We start from the raw sequence: 25,629 nt of genomic DNA on the forward strand, positions 1-25,629 counted from the left end.
TATGTTTGAACATCTCCATCTCCTAGTCGGTTACTGTGTAACTTCATTCACTTCTTATCTCGGACATACAGGTCCATTCCTTCAGGGGTAAAGAGAAAACTGGGTTGTGGCATTGCTCCGTCTGTTAAGTGGTGGTCCTTTGCTGGTTAATGCAGTGGTGTTCATGCTGTAGTCTTTTTTAAAGCAAATTTGTGCTGAAGCTCTTGGTGAATAACTTGATGGCAGCAGTTGTGCAATTTGGGAACAGCTCATGCTGATCTCAATTGGAGCCTCGAGTCTCTGAGTTTGCATCTGTGGTTTCAATGTCTGTGGGTACAATGTCTGTGGTTACAAGTAAAGCTGTTTTGATGGATCAGACTCCAGTAGGCTGTTAGGGCTCAATTATTTTCTTTTTTAATTTAAATTGAGATGCATTGGAAAACCGTACAATCTTTGTTTTAAACCTGCCTGAGTTTCTTGGTTACAGCTAAGTAAATGGGTTAGAGCCCTTAATCTTGACACCAAGTATGTCTTCAAGGATTTGCATTAAGGTGTTTGTAGCCCGTTTTTTCCCAATAAGATGCAAGTCAATAAATTGTGTGGCAAAATGCAGTCCTGCTCGGATTTAGACTTGTGGTTGGGTACAAATTATCCCCTTTTGTGAGTCTTGGGAGTACGCAGGAGGGAGTCTGTGACGGAGCTCATTGCCCAAGGGCAAACAACGCTCCTGCTTTGGTCACTCCTCACTGGACAACATTATATTTCTGGTTTGGAAAAATAGCTTTTTTTAAAGAACGTTTTCAAATAATATTTTACAACAGTGCTCCTGAATCCCTTGTTTGGGACCATAATTTCAATGTAGATTCCCGTGTAGGAGGTCTAGTATTACAGATAAGTAACATTACCTTATTCTTCATCTTTTACACCCATTTGGGATTTAAATTTCAAGATTGACTAGTTGTGGGCGAAGTGGTATGTCTACTCGTGTTACGCTCCCACTGAAATGTTCTTGGTGGAGTAAATACTAATACTCCTGACTGAAGGAGCACTATTGAGGGACCCACGTCACAACAAATGGCAATTTTCTTATACAACAATGTACTTCCTGGGTCCTAAAAAGAAAGGATAAGAATTTTCAAAGAAAAGAAAGAGAAATTAATATTATTAAGTTTACTATTGATATTTCTTGCCCTGGATCTTCAGTACTCACGGTCATGTTAGAGCATCTGGCTGCATATTTGGGCATTCCAGTGATAACCTAAACACAGACACCTTTTTTAGGGCTGATTTTTGTACAACGGTCATTGGGCCAAGGTGGTAGAAGTGGTGGGCCTCATTCAGGTAAGAACAGGATTAATTTTTATCCATAACTATACGATTGTCTTCTGAAAGCGGGATGTGTGCCTTTCTATTGGACCTTAGACTATATTGACAGTGTCATTGATACCACTGCATTACTAATAATTCATTGGAGAAGTGATGGACACAAGTTAGAGTAGCCGAAATGTTGGGTATGATTCGGTGTTTCAGCCCGCAGAAAGTGTTCAAGCAGTTCAATTCCTGCTTTTGGCAGGGCTAATTTTGCGGTGTTCATTTACCTGATTCTTCACTCCAGGTTACGAAGGAGAATGCTTCACTGGTGCCTCAGGAGTCCGTATTATAGAACATTATCCAACAAGGTAATTGTAACCTAAACACTGCATGCCTAGTGCAATGCTGCACCAGGATAAACAAGCTGATGACCAGTCAACCCTCTCATCTTAAGATTCCTCATTTAAACATAATACCAAAACTATCTTTGATGTGGTGAGGTGCCCATCTTCTGAATCATATCATGCATGGTTTGTAGTCTCATTAACATTGACAGTTATCTATCTGATATTGAGCACTCACTTTTTGTCTTTTCCAGCACAGGAAGAAATTCAAGTACTCCTATTCTATACAGCAGCAATGTTTACCTAACTAAGCAAGGAGGCGTAGATTCATGGCACCTCTCTGCAGAGGCGAGATATAGCATTTGCATTCAACAAAGCACAAAAACAAAAGAAGTCGTTATCGACATATTGGAGTTACTAGGTGCTATTTATGTTTCCTGGTTTTTAAATATAAAAAAACACTTATCAAATTGGGCCTGGTAAATTATTTGAGTAATTCAGAGGCACTGCCATCTAATGCCAAGCTAGAGTTTAAAGAAAATACTAACCAACATTGACAAATACTAACTCAAATTAAAACCAGTTGGATGTGCGGAAGTTGTTGGTGAAAAATTAACTTCTGCATACCTGGAGCTTAAGTTGTACGAAGGAAATTAATTTTCCTTTAATGTGATTTGATTCCTTCTACTATCTTAAGTTTTACAATACATTCAGGTTAGGGATTTTGCCTATGGCAGCATTTTATGCAAATGGTGAAATAGTTGAATAAATTCAGAAAATAACCCATTTTGTATGGCAAAAAGAAAACAAAGGAGCAGTCTGGTACGTCCTTTACTGGTTTTAAAAAGTATCGTAGTTCAGTCCTATCCTTAAGGACAGCGCTCATAGATTGTTGGATAATGCATTGTTAGGTGCAGAATGACAAGAGACAACAGTAGTGTAAGTCTCTAAATGTATTGGCATCAGCTGGCAGAAGCACAAGTGCTTTAAAATAACAGTATAATTTATGCACTCTTTTCTGCTTAGTTTTGTAAAGTGTTGTGACATGGCCACTATGGACTGATTAGGAAATGTTAGTGATAATGACAAAGATAAAGTTACATTAACCTAATATATAGCTATAATCGAATGTTGTGCTCAGGCGCTCAGTAATTTTGTGTTCTTGTGTATAATTGTATTAATTTTAACTACATTTTTATTGCGTAAGAATTTATGGATTTGTATATTTTAATCCGAATACACATTTAGAATGTGAATGAGAATTTATAAAGCACTCTGTCGCACTCGAAAGGGTCTCTCAGTGGTGGAATGTCACTACTAAAAGCTATGCACTGCACATTAGCAGCTAAACAAATAGGTTTTACATTTGTACTGAAGACTAGATGAGTGGATATTAATGCAGTTCAAGAAGAATACTGTACCAAAGAGATGGTGCCATGACTGCGAAGACACAACCTAGAAGTCTGGCACATCTGAAGCTAGGAATGTTGGGAAGCATTTTCTATCAAGAGTGTAGAGCTTAAAGAGCATAGTATTTGGAAAGTCTATTGCTAAGGAAGAGTACTGCTTGTTATAAAATTTATGGAAAAGGCATGCCACTCTAAAGGTAATGCAGTGATGTATTGATAGCCAATGTAGGGCGCTTAACAGATTCTGTGTATGACTTCTGTGAGTAGCAACCAAAAACAGGTGTGCTGCTTGGTTCTAAAGGATTTGGAGATGATGAAGAAGGGTGTGCTTCATACATAGGTAGATAGAATTTCAGAACTCTACCCTTGAGCCTGTCATAGTCAGAAATGTACATAGGATTTCAATACTGAGAATGTAGCCGAACAGGTCTGGAGCGCTATACAGGGCCAAAAATAAGCAAAGAGATAGCTGGGTTGTGGCTAGTTAATGCTTTGTGGTGTAGGATTTTTTAAAGGGGAGAATCTTAAACGTCTTTTTTAATTCAGTCAGTGTTGGTGCAGTCTAGAAGAATACATGGATGTGTCCAGATCCTGGGATCGTACATGAAAAATGCCTGCTGCCTTGTTTTATTTCTTTTTTCTGTGCCTGCTGTCTTATGGTGTCCTATCTGCGGGTGTGCCGAGAACCATCAGAGATGGTGCGCTTTTCTGCAAGAGAAGCGGTGGTGCGGGTGGTGACTAGCTTGCAGCTGTTGATAGGACAACATTTGGTTCTGTAGTAGGGGATCTCTGTGTATAGTCATAATCATGTGAATAGTCCCGCACATGTGCGTGGACCACGGAGCACTTCAATAGATATAGTCTCTTAAGTTGTCCTCTTCTGCAGTCCTGCATAGACACTTAAGAGACAACAAAAGACAATAATGCAGCCTGAAAACAACTAGGCTACTCTGGCCATTACTTCATCCTGAAGTGAAAAAGATAGCCAGGTAACACTTAAATTTAACTATTTTACTAATTGTCACACATAGAGAAACTCCCCTTCACAAAGATCCCTTTTTCATGATAGAGATGAAGGGTTGGACAGGCAAGCTCCATAGGCTACCTTTATGTGTCTGTAAATGGATACTATGCCTTTAAGAATCCTTCCAGAGACCCTCAGTATCCCATGATGCACAGCCAAAAGCCAGTTACTTTCAGTTCTTTTTTCTGGCTCCTGCTAGCAGGACCCTGGAGCATTGCGCTTTACCTTTAGTGGTAAATCTTTCAATTATTAAGCTTTAAAGTTAGTTTGAGTGTTTTTTACTCAACGTCTTTGGCCTTTCCCTTCCTTTTGCTGTCTTTTTTGGGCAGTTAGCCCACATTTTTCTTGTCAAAATGCCATCTTTGTTTGACAAGTGCCCTGAATGTGGCAGGAAGAAGGCCAAGTTGGCCTCCCACAGAGTTTGTATTCTCTGTCTACCTACTTCACATGTTCCTGAATCCTGCGCCATCTGTAAATCCTTCTCCAGGAGGATCCTGCGTGACCGGGAGAAGATTAGTCTTCAAGGCCTGGACCAGAGAAGACAACAGGCTAGAGGTAGGACATCTGGGCAAGGAGACAGCCTTTCCTCCTCCACAACCCATGCGTCGGCCTCTTGCTGGCTCCCTAGTCAACAAAAGGCTCAAAAACTATGCTGGTCCCGGTCGATGTCGAAGGCGACAACATCAACGTTGAAACCAGGTATGACGATGATATGCTCCCCGTCGACTCAGGGTTCTGGGTCTAAGCGACGTTGAAGATCAACGTCAATGGGAAGGACGTCGAGACCCCTGAGAGGTCGACGGCGAGGACATCCCAGTCAACGGCAACACCTCATCGCCGTCGATCTGGGACTAGGAGACATCAGCGCTCACCGTTGAGGCGACACCGCCGCTCACCGTTGACATCGACGCGAAGGTCGGCATCGCGGAGAAGATAGACATTGAGAAGAAGCTTGACGTCACGAAGAGGATCGACGGCGAGAAGTGGGCGGTCGACAACGAGGAGGTACCATCGTAGCTCGACATCAAGAGGCCAGTCGCCCTCTGTGGTCAACCTCTCAACGTCTGCAAGTTCTAGATAATGACGTTGTCGGCGCTCTCAGTCAAGGGCCACTACATCCAGGGATCCCTCTTCAAGGCCAGGTTGCAAACAGAGAAGGGGAGTAGCTACCTCGAACTCCAGTATTCTAGGACCTATTCTCCAACTAGGACACTGGAACTTGCTCGGCCTGTGGCTCCTCGTCAGTTGCCTTTGTGGCCCAGGACTCCTACTCCTCCGCCTCCTCCACCTCTGCCTCCTCCTCAGCCTTCGGCAGCTCCACCGGCGCCAGTGATCCCTGCAGAACCTAGGCCAAGATAACGGTCCCGGCCAAGGCATCGCTCTCGCAGCCGGCACCATTCTTCTACAAGGTCTCACCGATGCCGTCATCACGAGAGATCATGCTCTCGATATGCTAGGGACATGGCGTCCTCTAGTGGAGGGAGATACTCGCCCACATTGCCGGATTCTCCACCTCTGAGAGTGTCACCTGTCGATGACATTGCCACATTTCAGGGGGTTCTTGTGAGGGGAGCCGCAAAACTGGGCATTTTGCTGTCTGTGCCTACTCCTACTACATCAGTGATTTTTGAAACGCTAAAACAGAGACAAACCTCTCGCCCTCTGCTTCCTTTGGGACCCGGGTTGGAGGAAACGGCAATGTAATTGTACCTTACGCCTACCTTGGTGAAACCAGCGCCTTCGAGGCTCCAGAAGAATTACTGTCCCCCGGACTCTGACCCTGCATTCCTTCGGGCGGACTGCCCACTTCCCCCCAACCCCCCTCCCCACACCCCCCACAGATTCGCTCATCGTCGTGACGGCGAAGAAGCAGCATGCTACGGCCCCTTCAACACAGCAGTTCCTCTAGATAAGGAAAGCCGTAAGCTGGACTTTCAATGGGAGGAAAGTCTGCAACACTGCAGCCACATCGATTAAGGCGGCTAGTTCTACTGCCCTGCTGGGCCGTTACAAATGGTCCTTGTGGGAGTCTCTTCACCAGTTTATGGACCTCCTACCTAGGGACAAACGTGAGGATTTCCAGGAGGTACTCAACGAGGGACTGATGGTCTCTAAACCAATTATCAGTACGGCAGCAGTCACCCCTCTCCTTGCAGCCCATGGGTATTGCCATGGTGTTGCTCTCCGACGGCATTCCTGGTGCGTCTCACCTCCTTAAAACCGGACGCTCAGCAGCGCGAACCTCCCTTTCTCGGGTACCACCCTCTTTGGTTCCCATGCAGACGAGGAGATGGCCCGCATGAAGGCTGAGGTTGAGACCCTCAAAGCTGTTGGCTTGGAAAAGCCTAAAGAGCAGCGTAGGAATTTCCGCCCTTTCCAACTGTGTTATTCCTCTCAGCGATTCCAGCGCGGGCAGGGCCATCAGTCTGGACAGCAACAACAGTTTCAATGGTCTTTTCAGCCGTTTCAGAGACACCAGTCGAGAGGAAGAGCTAACCAGCAGTCAACACCAGGGAACAAGACCCCAGTGGTTTCCAAGCCCTGAAAGGTTACTTCCCCCCTCTTCTGTTGCCCACTCTGGTGGGGAGAAACATTCAAAATTATCTGGCAGAGTGGAAAAAGAGCACTCCGGACAATTGGGTGCTGAATATTGTTCACAATGGATACTGTCTGTTTCACCAGCCCTCCTCCATCGATACCACCAGTTCGCTCACAACACCTGTTGCGTGAACTTCAGGTGAAGGCCGATACCCTGTTAAGAAAAAGGGCAGAGAAAAGTTCTGCATGTTATCCCTGCACCAGATCTACCCTCAGTTGCATCAGGGGGACTGGCTATGCGCAATAGATCTGAAAGACTCATATTTTCATGTGCTCATAGCAAGGAAACATCGCAAGTTCCTACGGTTCCTGGTCGGCACCAATCACTACCAATATGCAGTGCTTCCCTTCGGCCTGAAGTCCGCGCCCAGGACCTTTTCAACATGCATGGCGGTAGTCGCAGCACACCTCTGGTCTATCTATACCTGGACGACTGGCTGATCAAGGTAGCCACGTTGCAGGAGGCACAACTGTATTTCAACAGGACGTCCGTTCTGCTGAATCGCTTGGGTCTACATATCAATCTTTTAAAGTCTGTCCCGACTCCTGTCCAGTGTCTGCAATACCGTGAGCCTCCATCGATACACGCAAGGCAAGCGTGTCCTTCGGAGGAGAGACACTTATCAATCCTTCGGAAGGCTCAGGTTCTCATGACCATTCCCTTGCCGATGGTGAGGACGGAGTTCCTCTCCTGGATTCCATGGTGTCTTGTATCTTCCTCACTCCACATGCACGCCTCCACATGCAGCCTCTGCAGGAATGTCTGGAGGATCAGTGGGACCAGAGACGAGGGAATTGGGAGGACAGGATTCAGCTGTCGCAGCAAGCCCTCCAGTCCAACAAGTGGTGGTGCTCACCTCACAATCTCCTCCGAGGGATTCCGTTCCACAGAGATACCGGCTCAGACCGTTGTGACAGATGCATCTCTTCACGGCTGGGGAGCGCATTCTGCCCACCTTTAGATACAGGGCACGTGGTCCCAGAAGGAGGCCACGTATCACACCAACTTCCTGGAACTCCGAGCGGTTCACCTAGTGCTGAAAGCCTTCCAGCAGTCCTTTCAAACCAGTTTTCTGCTTGTTCAGACGGACAACACAACAATGATGTACTGTCTCAACAAGCAGGGGTGCTCAAGATCCCACACATTGTCTTGGGAAGTGCAGACAATCTGGAACTGGCTGCTGGCCAGGGACCTGACCATAACGGTGGCACATCTGCCAGGTGTGCAGAATGCTCAGGCAGACACTCTCAGCAGACTAGTCAAGAAAATCACGAATGGGTCTTAAATGACGAAGTGGTAAGAAATCTTCGGAAGATGGGGCACGCCAGAGATCGATCTGTTTGCGACAGCAGAAAATAGCAAGTCCCGAGACTTCATCTCCAGGTTCTACCAACTAGGGGCGCTGGGGAATGCACTGTGGATCAAATGGTCGAACAGCTTTCTCTCTGCTTTTCCACCCATTCCCCTGATCCTGACAGTGTTGATCAAGCTTTCCCAATCAAGATGATCCTCATTGCTCCGGAGTGGCCTCGTCAGTGGTGGTGCACCGATCTACTACACCGGTCTCTCCTGCCGCACCTTCGACTTCCGTTTCGGCCGGACCTTCTCACGAAGTTCGGAGGGCAGATGGTGCATCCCAACCTCTCGTCGTTGAATTTGGCAGCATGGCTCTTGAGCTAGTGCAGTATGGACATTTAAATCTCCCTAAGAACTGCATGGAGATATTAAAAGAAGCGAAAAGACCATCTACACTGACTTCCTACGCATATAAATGGAAGAGATTTTGCATTTGGTGTGACTCTAAGAAGGCGGATCCTACCTCCTGCAAGGAAAATGTCATTCTTCCTTACTTGCTGCATTTGGCTCAATCTGGCCTTAATCGCCATTCCATTAAAGTTCACCTAGCAGCTTTAACTGCATATAGGAAATGCCCTCACAAACTTCCTTTTTGCAAATCCCAGTCATCAAAGATTTTCTGGAAGGAGTGAAGAAGGGGTTTCCTCCCATTAGGCGTCCTTCACCCCCGTGGGAGCTTAATGTGGTGTTTTCTAGACTGATGAGGGAGTCTTTTGAGCCCATTCATAAGGCTTCTCTCTAGCATCTGTCCTAGAAGGCAGCTTTGCTTGTAGCCATAACATCGGCTCGCAGGGTGAGTGAAATCCAGGCTCTCTGTTGTCAAGAGCCTTACACTGTGTTTCATTCTTCCAAGGTATTCATGAGAACTCACCGTAAATTCCTTCCTAAAGTGGTGTAAGAGTTTGATGTGACTCAAACGATTTCTTAACCCGTGTTTTTTCAGCATCCTGCCTCTCCTGCTGAGAGGTCCCTTCATTCTCTCGATGTTAGAAGGGTGTTGAAATTCTACTTAGATAAGACTAAGGAGATTCGTAGATCGGATCAGTTCTTTGTTAACTATGGCTCTGTTAGGACTGGTCTTGCTACCTCCAAGCAATCCATCTCTAGGTGGATTGTGTCGTGTATTCAGTTGTGTTATCAGAAACCCAACAAGACTCTAGTTAGTAAGCCAAAGGCTCACTCTACTAGAGGTAGAGCTGCTACAGCGACTTTGCTCCGTAACGTCCCTATTGCAGACATCTGTAAGGCTCCCACCTGGTAGTCCGTCCATACCTTTGCTAAACACTACCTCCTGGACTCTGATGGTAGGGCAGATGCTCAGGTTGGGCAGGCTTCCCTAGGGAATCTATTTGCGCAATAGTGGGTCTGTTTGTTTCTTCCACCGCTGGGATTGTTTGTTGGGGATGGTCTTGCCATTCTATTTACATGATTATGACTATACACAGAGATCCCCCCCCCTACAGAAGGAGTAGTTTCTTACCTGTAACTCCAGTTCTGTAGTAGGGGTATCTGTGTGATAGTCATAAGCAACCCGCCCTCCTCCCCGTGGATGAAACCGTGATATCCTGAATGCAGCAGGCCTTGCTTTATACACCTTAAAAAAAACTGAAAGTAACTGGCCTTTGGCTGTGCATCATGAGATACCGAGGGTCTCTGGAAGTATTCTTAAAGGCATGGTATCCATTTACAGACACATAATGGCAGCCTATGGGGCTTGTTTGTCCAACCCTTCATCTCTATCATGAAAAAGGGATTTTTGTGAAGGGGAGTTTCTCTATGTGTGAAACTTAGTAAAATTGTAAAATTTAACTGTTACCTGGCTATCTTTTTCACTTCAGGATGAAGTAATGGCCAGAGTAGCCTAGTTATTTTCAGGCTGCATTGTCTTTTGTTATCTCTTAACTGTCTATGCAGGACTGCAGAAGAGGACAACTTGAGAGACTATATCTATTGAGGTGCTCCGGGGTCGATGCACATTGGCGGGACTATTCACATGATTATAACTATCATAGAGATATCCCTACTACAGGACTGGAGTTACAGGTAAGAAACTACTCCTTATATGTAATAGAGATGGAGTTTGAGGTCCTTCAGTATAAGATATATAATGAGCATCTTAAATGCAGCTCTGTGAAAAACATCTGTGATGACTAATACAATATTTTATAATTGTACACTTCTTCACTATAACTAATATGTATGATTATATGCACTGTTGATTTGCAGTCTATGAAAAAGAGAAATAATAATCTAATGTCTGCAGAAATTTATTTTTTGTTGACACATTTTCGCTTTACCTCTCCAGACATTGGTGATTCGAGACTGGTGGATGTGCATGATCATCAGTGTGATGTTTGAGTTCCTTGAATATAGTCTGGAACATCAGCTACCAAACTTTAGTGAATGTTGGTGGGATCATGTAAGTACAGCGTTATGGATACATCGTATATTTTTTAGTATGCTGACAGTGAATGCTCTGATAATGTACTGTAAGACAAAAGGCTTAATGTTATGACAAGTTATGTTGGTGAGAAAATCATTATTTAAATGTGTGCAGTTAAAGAGGTTTGTCAATTAGCTTCATCTAGGAACATCTGGTGGTGTTTTATGTGCATATGGGAATGTGCCCGATGGACTTTTCTTTTTTTTCCCCAATTGGGCATGGGATGGCCAATTCTCCATTTTTCAGCAACAGCATAGTGCTTTCGATGTATGTATTTTGACCTAGGTTGTTGTCTTAAAGTGCTGTGCTGTAAGTGTTCTGTTTAAACTAGTTTCTACTTCATGTTTCTATGTCGTATAATTTAGTACTAGATAGCAGGTTTATAACTTTCCTTGCTTTCCGTGTATGATATATATCTATATATGTGTGTATATGTATGTGTTTGTATATGTATGTGTTTGTATATATATATGTGTGTGTATATATATGTGTGTGTGTGTGTGTATATGTATGTATATATTTATATGTGTGTATATATATATATATGTGTGTGTGTGTGTGTGTGTGTGTGTATATGTGTATATATGTGTGTATATATATATATATATATATATATATATATATATATATATATATATATATATGTGTGTGTGACCATTGTGGAAGGGAAGCCCAGGATGTCACTGTATCGCAAACCGACAGCGGCAATCCTATATTGCACGCCAAGAGTAATCGCCCCCCTAGACTAATAAAAAGCATTCCATATGGAGAGTTTTTAAGATTAACCCCTTCGATGCTGATGACGAGCTCAGCTCGTCATCAGCCACGAGTGGCGTGTGCTGATGACGAGCTGAGCTCGTCATGTAACATTGCTTTTTTAATGGTGCAGCACAGCACAAAAATCACCGCAGCAGCGATGCGGTTAAAAAGGAACAGCACAGAGGAGGCAGATTACAAGCTTGCAGTAAAAGACAGTTATGACAGATTTTGTATGAGAGGATATGATGCAAATCTATTGGAATCAACCTTAAAGAGTAGAAAGGATTCCAAGAAAGGATTTATTGGAAGAGAAGGACAAGTGCAAACGCAATGCAAACCCATCACAATTTAGGATGATTAACAACCTACTCAGAAAATGCCAATGATCTGAGATTAATTCTCAGAAAGAACTGGCATATCCTAAGAACTGACAACGTGATAGGTTCTGTTATTCCCACATCACCCCAACTCACATTCAAGAAGGCAAGGTCTTTACGAAACTGGTGCATAGTCACTTAGGCCCAGAATCTAAATCCACAGGGACCTTAAAAGATATGACGGGATTTTATCCCTGTGGAAAGTGCAAGGCGTGTGCCTATAGTAAAAGAGCACTAACATACAATGTGCCAGGCCTAAAGAAGAGTAAAAACATAACCAAGTTCATTAATTGCAATACTCCATCCGTAGTGTATTACTTGGTGTGCCCCTGCGGGCTTAAGTACATTGGTAGCACCATTCATCAAGTCAAAGTACGCATCTTGGAGCACATGCGGGCGTTCAATAAGTAAGATGTAACATAACCAGTGACCAGGCATTTCCTAGAGAAACCTCGTAGCAATAGGGATCTATTGCGGTACTTTGGCATTGATTCGGTGCCTTTGAATGTAAGAGGCAGTGACAGAGTGATGTGCCTACGGAGATTAGAAAGTAGGTACATTATTGACCTCCAAATTAAAATCCCTAATGTTTTGAATGAATAGTAGTGAGGAACTTACAGTACACCTAGGTGATCGCAGATACATTGTAGGGAGAATAATTGTTGAGAAATTAACTGAAAATAGTTAATTGAAAATGTTTTATCTTGTTTTTATTAGGTTTTGTTCCTGTTACAAATTTTTTTCAACCAGAAACTTGTCATTTTTAAATGCATTATTTGCAGATAAACGGCTTTATGAACTAGGAAGTTATCAAATTTGAAGGCCAATACATGGCGTGATGCATTCATATAAAACATGGTCGATGGTATACATTGTATGAAAAAACTTTGCTGTCATTGCGGAATTATTGATACTAATGCGCCTCAAAGTGACGATCAACTGAAATTAATTGAAACGTGCCAACTGTTAGGTTTGTGTGAATTACTAGCTGTTTCGATACTAAGATGGCGCTGTATTTTCGTCGAAAAACCATAGGAAATGATGGACGGAGCGTTGACAATACAAGCACTCGCCCCCAGTCAACTGATCTGGGTTTAATCCGTCACTAGATTTACAGTACGCGTACTTTCATATTCCAATTCACAAAACTCACAAAAAATACCTGAGGTTTGCAGTAGCGGGCAGACACTTTCAGTTTCGTGTCCTGCCTTTTGGTCTCAAATCGGCGCCACACATATTCACCAAATGTCTTTCCCCAGTGGCAGCATACCTCAGGCAAAAAGGTCACCAAGTCTTCTCATATCTGGACGACTGGCTAGCAAGGCACCATCCTTCACAGGCGCTTCCAGATCCTCCAAGGCCTGTTTCAGTCTCTTGGACCATCTAGGCCTTACGCTCAACCAAGAGAAGTCAACTCTGCAGCCTTCCCAAACCATCACCTTTGTAGGGGCAACCCTGGACACAGGTTTGGCAAAAGTGTTCCCAGCTCAGGAGAGAAAGCACAAGCTCCTTTCACTAGCCTCAAAATGGGCCTCGAAAACAGTGCTTACAGTTAGTCTCTTTAAGTCCCTTTTAGGGATGATGTCATTGTGTATCCTGCTGATACCACGTTGCCGTCTGAGGATGCGTCCTCTGCAAGAAGCTCTGTCAAAACAGTGGGCACAATGCACGGGGTCATTCGACGACCATATAAATGGTCAAGGCTTTACGCTGGAGGATGTCGCCACAGAATCTATCTCAAGGGTTGATGTTCCTCCTTCCTGCAACTCCTCATGTCATAACAACGGACGCCTCCTTGGACGGTTGGGGAGCCTTCCTGCAGGAATTGCAAATAAGCGGCAAATGGTCAGTTTCAGAGAAAAAGCTCCATATCAACCTTCTCGAACTGAGAGCGGTCTTCCTGGCCCTACAGTCATTCTTACCAAGGATCAAAAATTCCCTAGTGCTCCTCAGGACAGACAACACTAAGACGATGCACTACCTGAACAAACAGGGAGGGACGCGCTCGCTCACACTCTCTCGCGAGTCGCAAAAAAATCTGGAATTGGCTCATACTCCACAATGTAACCCTAAGGACGGAACTTGTTCCAGGCACGGACAATGTCCTCGCCGACGTGTTGAGCAGGCAAATGACTTCGTCACACGAGTGGGAGCTATATCAACAAGTTATCAACCAGATCTTCTCCAGGTGGGGCACGCCGCAAATCATCCTCTTTGCAACGAGATTGAACGCAAAATGCCCACACTTCGCAAGTTGGCATCCCCAGTCAGGATCTCTAGGAAATCATTTTAAATTGCATGGTGCAACGTCTTTGCGTACGCCTTTCTGCCATTCCCGATGCTTCCCAGAGTCCTCAGGAAGATGAAGGAGGAGCCTTGTACTTTGATTCTGATAGCCCCAACCTGGCCGAGGCAACATTGGTTCACAGAGCTCCACCGCCTATCCCTAGAGCCGCCCATCCTCCTGCGGCAGATTCCAGCTCTGCTCACAATGAACAACAAGCAGGTTCAACATCTGGATCTGAAGTCTCTCAGGTTAGCTGCTTGGCTCCTGAGTTCCGAGAGTTCCACAATCTGAATATTCCACAAGACTGTAGAGATATTCTGGCAAAAGCAAGGGCAGATAGCACAACCAAGACGTATTCCCTCAAATGGAAGCGCGTTTGTGTTTGGTATGCATATCGAGGAATTCGGCTTTTCTCTACTCACCGGAGCAGACCTTACCTTACCTTTTACATCTGGCACAGTCAGGCCTATCCCACTCCTCCATTAAAGTACACATGGCAGCAATTTCTCGTTATAAAATAACCTTCATGGGTCCATCTCTTTGGTCAAGCAGGCTGATTAGGCAGTTTTTAAAGGGATTATACAGATCTTTCCTGCCAGTGAGGATGTTGCCACCTACCTGGCATCTCAATGTGGTTCTTAACCAGCTCATGAAGCATCCGTTTGAACCAGTACACAGAGCAGACCTTATATATATGTTTCCTGGAAGACAGCACTCCTCCTGGCGCTCACATCTGCAAGGATGGTCCGTGAACTACAAGCATTTTCAATCCAAGATCCTTTTCTACAGTTCAAAAACGACAGAGTAATCCTTAGAACCAACCCTAGGTTCATCCTAAAAGTTCCATCAGACTTCCACCTAAATTAACCTGTAGTTCTGCGTTCTTCCTTTCCAAACCCAAGCACAGCAGCTGAGAAATCGCTGCATTCTTTAGATCTCAAATGATGCTTGAAAGTTTACATTGACAAAACTAAAGCATTCAGAAAATCTAACCAGCTCTTCGTAGCTTACAGCAGACCTAGAAAGCGTCTACCGCTTACCAAGCAGAGCATTTCCAGATGGATTTCGGTGGCCATTGCTTTCTGTCATGACCAAGCTGGACAGCCATTACATTCCAAAGTGAGAGCGCACTCCACTAGAGCTATCTCCACTTCTGTGGCACTCTTCGCAGGTGTGCCGGCCATTGACATTTGCAGGGCGGCAACGTGGAAGTCGCTGCATACCTTCACTAGGCACTACTGCCTGGATACAGAGCTGATGAAGGATGCAGCAGTGGGACAAGCAGTGTTACGCCATCTATTCCAGTAAGGTGAGCCTTCCTCCGTCCCTCCATCCTACTCTGGTATGCATATTTCTTTACTAATGCTATTACTGATGTTGCCTGATGGTTCATAATCGCCTGATATGTATTATCCAATGACTGGTATTTGCTGTTCCATCAGAAATGTGCTTTTGGCATTGCTTTCTACTCTGATTCAGGCATGTGAATCTATGAAAGACACCCATAATGCTGGATAAGAAATGCGTTACTTACCTGTAACTGCAATTATCCAGTATTGGTGTCTTTCATAGATTCACATGCAACCCTCCCGCCTTCCCTGGAAGGACTCGCCTAATTCTCTCAGTGACACGCCTACTTAGCTTAGTGCGTACGAAAATCTGGGGGACTGAGGCTCCTGACAGGAAGGTTTAGAGGGAGGTGGCAGCTGATTGGCTGTTCTCTACAATTTGGTCCTTTTTACAAAAGGACATGGATATGTTACTAAGGTGAGGCCTCTAGGCCTACTTGTCTACATACATGTCTTTAGGACATTACTTTTTTTATGTACCGGGGACTCCCATCCCGATGCTGGGGAATGATTCAGGTATGTGAATCTATGAAAGACACCAATACTGGATAACTGCAGTTACAGGTAAGTAATGCATTTCTTTTGAAGGAAGCATAGTAAATGGATATTGTGTAGGGTTTGATAGGTGTTATACTTAGTTTGGTTTGCACTGAGTTCGTGGTATCTGTAACAACAAGGTTCTGTGGAGTCTGCGATGATGCGCGGTCTGGGCAGGCCGTACTAGTAGTAATGTTTTTTGTCTTGTGAATTCTGCCTTCGTAAGGCCACGTGATAATGATTTTTGGTTCACTGACTTACTAGTACCTTTGGCGTTTAGCGTGTACGTATCCTGCGATGATGCGTTTTCGGGGGCTACAGTAATTGGACTAATGTGTTTTGTCGATTTGAATTTTGCATGAATTCCATTAAAAAGGGACAGTATGACTTACTGTTACATAAAACTGTTCACTCTTCTTTGCGATGATTTATGGTGCACTGAGTTAGTATCTTTGGCGCTGAGCTTGTACGTATCATGCGATAATGCGTAGTGCAGGGGGTCCGCACTGGTAGCAATCTTCTTTGCCTAGTGAATTCTGCTTTAAAAAGGCTACGGGGAGATGACTTGTGGTGCAGTGAGTTACTGGTACCGAAAGAACTCAGTGTGTGCGTACCCTGCGATGATTCGTGGTTCTGGGGTCGTAGTGGTATAATATTTCTTGTCTACTGGAATACGTCGTGTACAAATGTCATTCTACCTGAATGGTAAGCCCTCACAATGTAGATCGAAGGCAGTAGTCATCACTGACATCAAGAAATTATTTTTGTTGTATCTTTTAACAAATTCTGAGGACATACAGTACAATTAATTGTACCTTAAAAAACAAGGCTAAATTTCATGGTGTTCGTAGTATAGATTCAAAGCTGAATTCAAGATGTGAACCCTGCTGTCCGCACTGTAGATCGAAGGCAGTAGTCAGCAGAGGTATTGACTAATGATTTTTGTCACTTATTTTAACAAAATCAGAACACAAACAGTACAATTGTCTCTGCATTAAATAAATCAAGGTTGAATTCCCTATTGTCCGTAGTGTAGATGCAAAGTTGAATTCAAGTTGTGAACCCTGCTGTCCGCAGTGTACATCGAAGGCAGTAGTCGACACAAACATCAATGAACGAATGCTTTTTTGTCACAGTTAACAATATCTGAGGACGCAGTACAATTGTCTCTGCCTGAAATAATTCAATGATACAGAAAAGGGGGTGGTGATGAACAGAGTGTCTGAATTAAGCAGACCACTCTTACCCAGTCCAAAGATCAGGGCTTGATCCATCACCGTTTTTTAGCTCACTGCACCATCCCAGCTCAGAACTTGGCTATATGCAAATTAGTCTGACCCTGGCCCAGTGCATCATGGGAACAGGGCAGACCAAACTACCAAGCCAATCCTTATACTGGGAAGGAAACAAGCTACCGGGGACCGGTTTCTGGCATTTCAGCCGTCTTCGGCCCGGCTTGCTTGAATCCTGATGGTGCAATGAGCTAGGGACTCACATCTGAGTATACCCTTCCACGCTTATGGTGGACAAAAATGATACAGAATAGGGGGTGGTGATGAACAGAGTGTCTGAATTAAGCAGACCACTCTTACCCAGTCCAAAGATCAGGGCTTGATCCATCACCGTTTTTTAGCTCACTGCACCATCCCAGCTCAGAACTTGGCTATATGCAAATTAGTCTGACCCTGGCCCAGTGCATCATGGGAACAGGGCAGACCAAACTACCAAGCCAATTCTTATACTGGGAAGGAATCAAGCTACCGGGGACCGGTTTCTGGCATTTCAGCCGTCTTCTGGTATCAAGTGGTGAACTCTGTTGATCGCAGTATACATTTGAAGGCAGTACTCAGTACAGACATTGAAGGAATGTTTTTGTCACATCATTTAACAAAATTGTCTTTGCCTTACATAAATGAAGGCTAACTTGAATGCTGTCCATAGAGATCTTTGAGATCTGAGGCGCTCCACCTGGCAGTTTGCCCCCGCTTCAAACTGAGCAGAATGGGTGGCCGTTCCTTTCGGGTGCTCGCGGCAGGGTTATGGAACTTGCTCCCGGTGCGCATCCGAGCTCTTGATGACTTGCTCGCCTTTAGGCAGGCGATTAAAACCTTCTTGTTTCCCGTCTCTGAATAGTTGTCCCTTTCTTTTATTGTGTGTTATGTTATAGCGCCTGTCTAAGCGCCAGGACGCCCCTTTGCTGGGGCAGCTGCGCGCTATAAAAAATATAAATAACATAACATAACATAACAGTGTAGATGGAAAGGTGAATTGAAGTTGTGAACCCTGCTGTCCGCAGTGTAGATCGAAGGCAGTAGTTTACACAGACATGGAGGAATGCTTTATATCACTTATATAAACAAAATCGGAAGATATATAGTAGAATTGTCTCTGCATTAAATAAATGAAGGCTGGCTTTCCTACTGTTCATACTTTAACAAAATCTGAGAACATAGTACAATTGTCTCTGCTTTAAAGAAATCGAGACTGAATTCAATGTTCTCTGCAGTGCTGATGCGCCACTGGTACCAAGTTGTAAACTCTACTGACCGCACTGTAGATCGAAGGCAGTAGTCAGCACAGATATCGACGAAGAATTTTTATCACTTATTTTAACAAAGTCTGAGGACATAGAGTAGAATTGTCTCTGCCTTACATAAATGAAGGATAACTTCAATGCTGTGTGTAGTGTAGATCCAAAGCTGATTTCAAGTTGTGAACCCTGCTGTCCGCAGTGTAGATCGAAGGCAGTAGTCGATACAGACAAGTCTGCGGTTCTGTGGTGCTGAGTTCACAATCGACCTGTATCGAGGAGGCACATGCTCATGGCAAAAGCCACGTGGCAGGGTGAGGACCTTCGCTGTGGCAGTCTTTTCTCTTTGCAGAAGTGAACCACGCCCAAGGCGTAGGCTAATTATTTATACTCTTGCGCTGATGTTTGCATACGTTGGGATCAGCCCACTTCAGTTCTGCTTGAAGGGGGGGGGGGGGAGACAACACAGCAACATGACCGATATATTCCCCAGAGTCTAATATAATATGGTGCATCCACTGTGCAGTACACACATATCAGTGGTATATCTACACACAGAAAAGTTTTTGGTTTGTATAGTGAGTTGTGTATAGCATATCACTGGTAGTATTAGCATTGTTTACATTATTGTTGATGTGCGAGTTCCATTCCTTATACATAGTTGATCACTTCTCTGAACATTGAGCTAGTATGCTGTTGAGGGGATATATTATTTTGGGAAGGTCTGTTGTCCTGTTTTGTGCTGCCTCTGAGGTAGTAGAGGGGAGGGGTTAGGATGGGTGGTTGTAGTGGTAGTGGCGCTGGGTATTGTGATTTTGTTGCGTGTCGAAAGTGAAAAATGAGTACCTCTATCACATATTGCTCTTTAAATATGGGTGTGAGTTGGATGTAATTCACACAGTACATAGTCAACGTCATTACAGTACTTAAATGTTGATGTTAATTTGTTAGTGGTAAGTGGAACTATTGCCTGTTTTTTAGGTAGCATTGCAGATTTGGTTTCTTGTTGAAGATATGGGGAAGTGGTCAACATTATAATTAGGAATTGTCATTTAAAAAACCTTTGAAATTCACTGAAAAAACCATAGGTTTCAGGCAGGTTATAGTTAGGAATTATCATTTTAAAAACCTTTGAAATTCCCTAAAAAAACATAGGTTTCAAACCGGTTATATTCAGGAATTATCATTTAAAAAATCTTTAAAATTCACTGAAAAAAAACATAGGTTTCAGGGGTCATATAGTTAGCTGGATATTTCACTCATACAAAACCATTGAAATTCCTCAGTTATAGTTAGTTGTACTAACTGTAACTTTTGTGCCTGCAATCCACTGGTGATGATGTCCCATACAACATTCATGACATGGTCAGTGACATCACTGATGACCTCTCAAATTACATCACTGATGACAATAAGATACACCTCATCATACACTAGTATAACTTTTCATCACTCACTGTAAAACACAGAGTACCATATTTGAATCCATTGACACAGCAATAGAAGTTTCTAAAAAAAAGCCACTCAGTGATTCCTAGATCTACACACACATCTAATCACTTTCCTATAGATTCACTCATACATGTTGTCAATGATCAATAGAACACTATCAAATATACGTATATTGACATTACAGACCAGCACACATCCTATTCACTTATGCAGTCATCCTACTCACTTATGCAAACAATACATCATACTTATATTTACTCAGCTACACATGTATACAGACACCACTTCATTTATTCATATAGATAGTAACTCATATTTAGTGTGTTATAAAATCACTATTACAAGTATACACTTATCCATACAGTCTCTCATACAATCACTGAGTCTTATGTATACTTATTTAAATACAACAAATGTCACATACACTGCCTTTTGTTTTTGTAGTTTGTTGGACATGTACCATTGAGAGATATATTTGCTCATCACCACATCCATAAAGATATTTAGTCATCCAAACAACTGTTATAACATGTAGTCTTAACCTCATATGCCTACTGAATCAACTATTCACACATCTTTGGGCAGTCACACAACCCCTACGGAACCATACACACATTCACTCCCCCATACAAATTTTCAGTTAACTAATCAATAACTAATATAGACTTTCACGTAGCTAGTAACCAACCGGTGCAGCAGTTTACACAACAACTGACAAAGTAATACAGATATTCACACATTTTATTCACTATCCAATATATTTAGTGAGACCCTGAAATTACTCAAGTAAACAGTCAATCACACTGCTACTAAATCCTCCCTCAAGATAGGTGTACATTCACTGATTCTTAAATGCAGATTGCTATATATATAATATATATTTATATAACAAACCAAACCACATTCACTGGATGATGTCATCTGTGATGTCATTTGAGTTGTCATCAGTGATGTCACTGACCATGTCATGAATTATGTAATATGTGAAATCATCCCCAGTGGATTGCGGGCGTGAGAGTTACAGTTAGTACAACTAACTATAACTGAGGAATTTCAATGGTTTTGTATGAGTAAAATATCCAGCTAACCATAACACCCCTGAAACCTATGTTTTTTTCAGGGAATTTCTAAGTTTTTTTAAAAATAATTCCTAACTATAACCTGCTTGAAACCTATGGTTTTTTTCAGTGAATATCTATCTATCTGTCTGTCTGTCTGTCTGTCTGTCACTTAGTGTGAGTTATATAGTTCGTTAGTGACTGTCTCTGGCGTTAATTTCACATTCTATTTTGCTAATCCATTCGATATAGTATTGTTTTTATCAAAGCTCAGTTCATCTTGATTATAGATTTTGTTTGCAATAATGTTCTATCACCAATTGGTGTGTGTATATGATATAGCATCTGGCCAGTCTGGACATTCAGGTTTAACACCTTGGCTGCTAGGCGTTTTCCCCCTGGGTGCTGAAGATCCTTGAATCGTATAGGATCGTGACAAGGTCAACTCGTCATAAGCACAGGGCAGGTAAAGCCCATGACGAGTTGACCTTGTCATTAGCATGGAAGGGGTTAACCAGCAGTCTGTTTCATCGGTCACCTCTCATAGTTGTTATTTTGATGAATGTTTATTTAATTTCTCTCTCTTTTTGTATTGTTCTTCATCATAGGTGCAGATAAAGTTCTTCGTCATTATTAATGCCTCTTGGGGCCTTCGTTCTGAGTCTTACAATGTATCGGGATTCTGTTTGTCTTAATAGTATGGTTCGGTCTCCTCCACGTTCTCGTGCTGGCATCATGTGAATGCCATAGTAGCACATCTTCTTCCAGTTTCCATTTTGGCATTTCTGCATGTGCTTTGCTGTGGCGTAGGTCATTTATTTGTTTTTTTACTGCGCGAATTTGCTCAAGTATCCGTTTCTTGACCATACATGTTGTGCTCCCAACATATCTCATTCACAGTCGCACTCAATGATGTAGATAACAAAGCGAGATTGTGGTAAATTTAAATTACCTATGCGGAATTTATGCGGTAAAATTTAATAAGAATAACTCAGTCAAAAATAAGAGTCAGAATCCGTGGTATTTGAGGTTTTAAAAAGGGGTTTTATTCCTTAAAAAGGAATTGGTTTAAACCAGGCAATCGTGTTCCATCACCACGAAGGTTCAGGAAGGGATAGATAATACTTTATTGACAGGTTATCATATATATAGTCAATGCATTACAGTAAGACATATGCAGGAGGCGTAACAGCTGAGAGAAACGAGATAAAGTCATATGTACGTAACAGAAGGCGTGCATAAAGGCGTGTGCTAGACAACGTCACATGAAACGTATTACAAGTGGGTGGATCCATAAGTGAATCCTGCAGTGTCAGCAGAAAATATGTGGCAGAGATGCGCGCGCAGCAGCATGACGTGTGATTGACGTGGAACTGGAGGGTGAAGGGGACTTGACATTTAGCCCTACATGAGGAGACAGAAGTCTGGGGTGTCAGAACAACCTAATCCCAAATCATGTCTAGTATCTTGTGTCTGAGGAACTGTATTATCTGGAAGGAAAGGTCTCTCGGGCAGAGGCTATTCTATACTGACTGCTAGTGCGTGCATATGCGACTACGTGTCTACATGAGATGTGAGGGGCCATGGGCCTACCATGGTAACGGAAGCTATGAATTACTTGCATGGAGACAGTGAGGCCGGGCCCTTTGCTCTGCAGCTGGGAAGGATGTTTTCGTAAACTACTAGACAGGAATGTATTTTTCGAGGAGCGGAGCAGATAACTTGAAGGTTGAATTCAGTCTTGGCAGGCAAGGCAGGCCGAGCCTGGCACAGCTCGCCGCGCAGGGAGTAAGTCAAGGGTCAGGGAGCAGCAGGCTGCGGCTTTCAGAGACAGAAGGCAGAAAGAGGCTCGATGGCAGAAATCAGGGCCTAACTCGCCAGAGCTAGAAATCATGAAAATGCACCACATAAAGACGTTGGCAAGGTACACTTAGGAACGGAATATCTGACCCATTCATGGTGGATCTGAAAGAGGACATGTTAACGTTGGACGCAAATGTATTTGCGTCTTCATAGCTGAAAGAGGAGGGAACATACATGTACTTAAAGCACGTACATGGAGCCGGTGGGGTCTACGATAGGGGACACAACTGACCATAAAATTCATATTACCTCATTCCCTCCTTGCCCCCTACGGACCCTTCATGATATATCAATCCTCATTAATCTATCAACCTGTTCATGTAACATCATTTGCTCTTCTTTCTTCTTACGGCGTTTTGAATGAGGACTTGAATGAGGAATACATGATGTGGCGCACAAGCCGCAAATCGCTGGCCCACATTGCAGACATAGGCAGCAACTAAATACTATGAGAAGGCCAATACCTAGGAAGGATAGGATTTTCCATCCCCAAGCTGACAACGTGGTCCAGAACCAACCGGACCAAGTCCAGGTGCCTGGATTCTGGTGTATCAGACTTGCAATCTTGTGAAGACGAGTGATGGCTTTATATACTGATGGCGCGTTTTCTGGAATGAAAACACAGCAGCTCGACCCGATGACCTTACAGGCTCCGCCCCTATCGGCCAGGATGACGTCAAGGACGAGACGATTTTGAAGAACAACAATCCGCATAGCAGACTGCTCTTCTGTTAAGTTACCTAGGGCGGAGGTAGTTTCATTCACTACTGCTTCGAGGGTTCTGGTTAATTTTCGTATCAGTTTACTGTTAAAGACAGCACCTAAGTAGGGGAAGAAACCTTTATTAAAGTCTGTATATTGTTCCCATGCCGTTTCAGTATAGTCGACAATCGGGAGATCTCTCTGTGGTCTATTGTGCACTAGATGGGTGTTTCTATGATAATCAGGAGGGCCTAGGAAAACAGGTGGCAGAAGGAATGCAATGTAACAGGTGCCATCCCAATCTAGAGGTAAGCGTATATATGCGGTATGACCACAAACGAAGTAGGAATGACGTGAAGCCTTAAACGCAGACTTGCCCTTATCACTAAATTTGATTACAGTAGTACATTTACTATGACCCAGGTGTACTGAACCATTCTTTCTGACACATAATTCACCTTTAACTGGTAGTACGGACATAGCAGGCAAGACTGGTTCGGATTCGGATTCAACATTCAGAATCATGAGGTTAAGCGTAAAGTTACCTAATCCATATACTTCATTTTCTAGATCAGTTCCTGTTCTTTTTGGTAGACCCTCCTTGTCAGGAAAACATACTTTATGCAGAACTGTGTTCAGATTTCCCCATATCCAGTTGCCCTGGTAAACTACGGAATTGGAATCTAGAGAGTTTATTAAACTAAACCATGCCCCACAGGAACCATTGTGTGTAAACGGGTACGGGAAGAGGGGCAGAACTCCCTTGTATTTCTGATAGGGAGGGAGTCGGCCACATATCCAACAATTGGTAGCATTGCTGGTCTGATGGGAATGATGTAACATACTAATGAATGTGTTGTTGCGCAGCGCAAGTCGGTAAGACAGTTCATGCGGGGGTAGTTCACTGAAAGAATGCTCGGCAGTGACATTGAAGGGAGAATGTGCACGCTGGAAAATAGGGTAGTAGATATGCAGCAGTATACTCGCAGCAATAATCAGAAGACTTAGAAAAAACATAACCAATAGTGTCACAATACAGTGGCTGCGAAGAGATTTACAATATTCACGTTTCTTGAGCTGTTTCTGTCTATCTCTCTCTCTATTGGGGTCTAGGGCATACATGTCAGAAAACTTGTTCAACCGATTCATCTAGGGGAGGACTTAAACAATTAAACTGTCTGACTTGCTAGACCTCAATTTAAGTCTGTAATTCTGGGAGGAAGTTTTCTCGACCAGGGGGAGTTTTGAGTCAGTCTGTGGAGGAGGGCCGGGCGGCTGAGAGTTCAGATCTGGAAGCAGTCCATGAAATTTTTTAATGTGACTCGAGTGAAGCCAGCCCTTGCGGCCCTCGACTTTCACTGCAGTCCTTGTAGTTAAAAGTACTAATTTTGGCGTCTGCCAACGGGGCTCCAGCGGACTTCTTCGGTCGAAGTTCCTGATGAATACGTAATCGCCAGGAACCACTTCATGGGGCTTCACCTCGGTGTTGTCGGGAAAGGCTGCAGCTACCTGTGAACGACAAGATTGTAGTGCAGACATCAAGGAGGCAAGGTAATCGGTCAGCATAATACAGTCAACATCAGTGATTTTTCTAGGCAAAGGCGTCCCCCACATATTCGGTGGCCTACCAAAGACCACCTCATACGGGGATAGCCCTGTTCTGGAGTGTGCGACCATTCTTATAAAAGAGCGCAACTGGCAAAGCTACTATCCAGTCGACTCCTTTCTCTCTACAGATCTTGGCAATGCGAATTTTCAGAGTCTGATTATGGCGTTCCACGAGGCCTGCTGCCTCGGGATGTCGGACACAGTGGAATTTCCACTGGTAGCCGAGCAGGAGAGATACTTGCTTCATTAACTCGGACGAGAATGGCTGACCGTTATCGGAGTATACGACGCGGGGCAAACCATATCTGGGGAAGAATTCACGAACCAGCTGCTTGGCAGTGGTCGGAGCCGTGTAATCTGGGACTGGATATGCTTCTGTCCAACGGGAAAGTGCACATACAACTACGAGGACACATTTGTATCCTCGACAACGTTCCATCTGGATATAATCCATCTGGAGGACTTCAAAAGGGTGGTCGGGAGGATGGAATCCACCTTGCTCTACCGGAATGCTTTTACCTGGGTTGAACTGACAACAAATCATGCAAGTACGCACTTTCTGTTTGGCTGCTGCTCGTAAATGTTTATTGAACCAGATGTTTTGAATACTGTCTAACATGGCTTTTTCTCCTAAATGTGCAG

The 25,629-nt window shown here is 43.7% G+C and overlaps 1 protein-coding gene across 1 annotated transcript in view; it reads left to right on the plus strand.

The window, feature by feature from the left end:
- PTDSS2 (phosphatidylserine synthase 2) overlaps positions 1–25,629 on the plus strand; it is a 313,173-nt gene that overhangs the window by 126,156 nt on the left and 161,388 nt on the right. Inside the window, exon 7 of the mRNA XM_086957848.1 lies at positions 10,328–10,441. Within this exon, the coding sequence (XP_086813974.1) occupies positions 10,328–10,441 (114 nt within the window). The remainder of the gene's footprint in view (positions 1–10,327; positions 10,442–25,629) is intronic.

Source organism: Lissotriton vulgaris, chromosome 2_1, assembly GCF_964263255.1.
Source record: "Lissotriton vulgaris chromosome 2_1, aLisVul1.2, whole genome shotgun sequence".
Lineage (NCBI taxonomy): Eukaryota > Metazoa > Chordata > Amphibia > Caudata > Salamandridae > Lissotriton > Lissotriton vulgaris.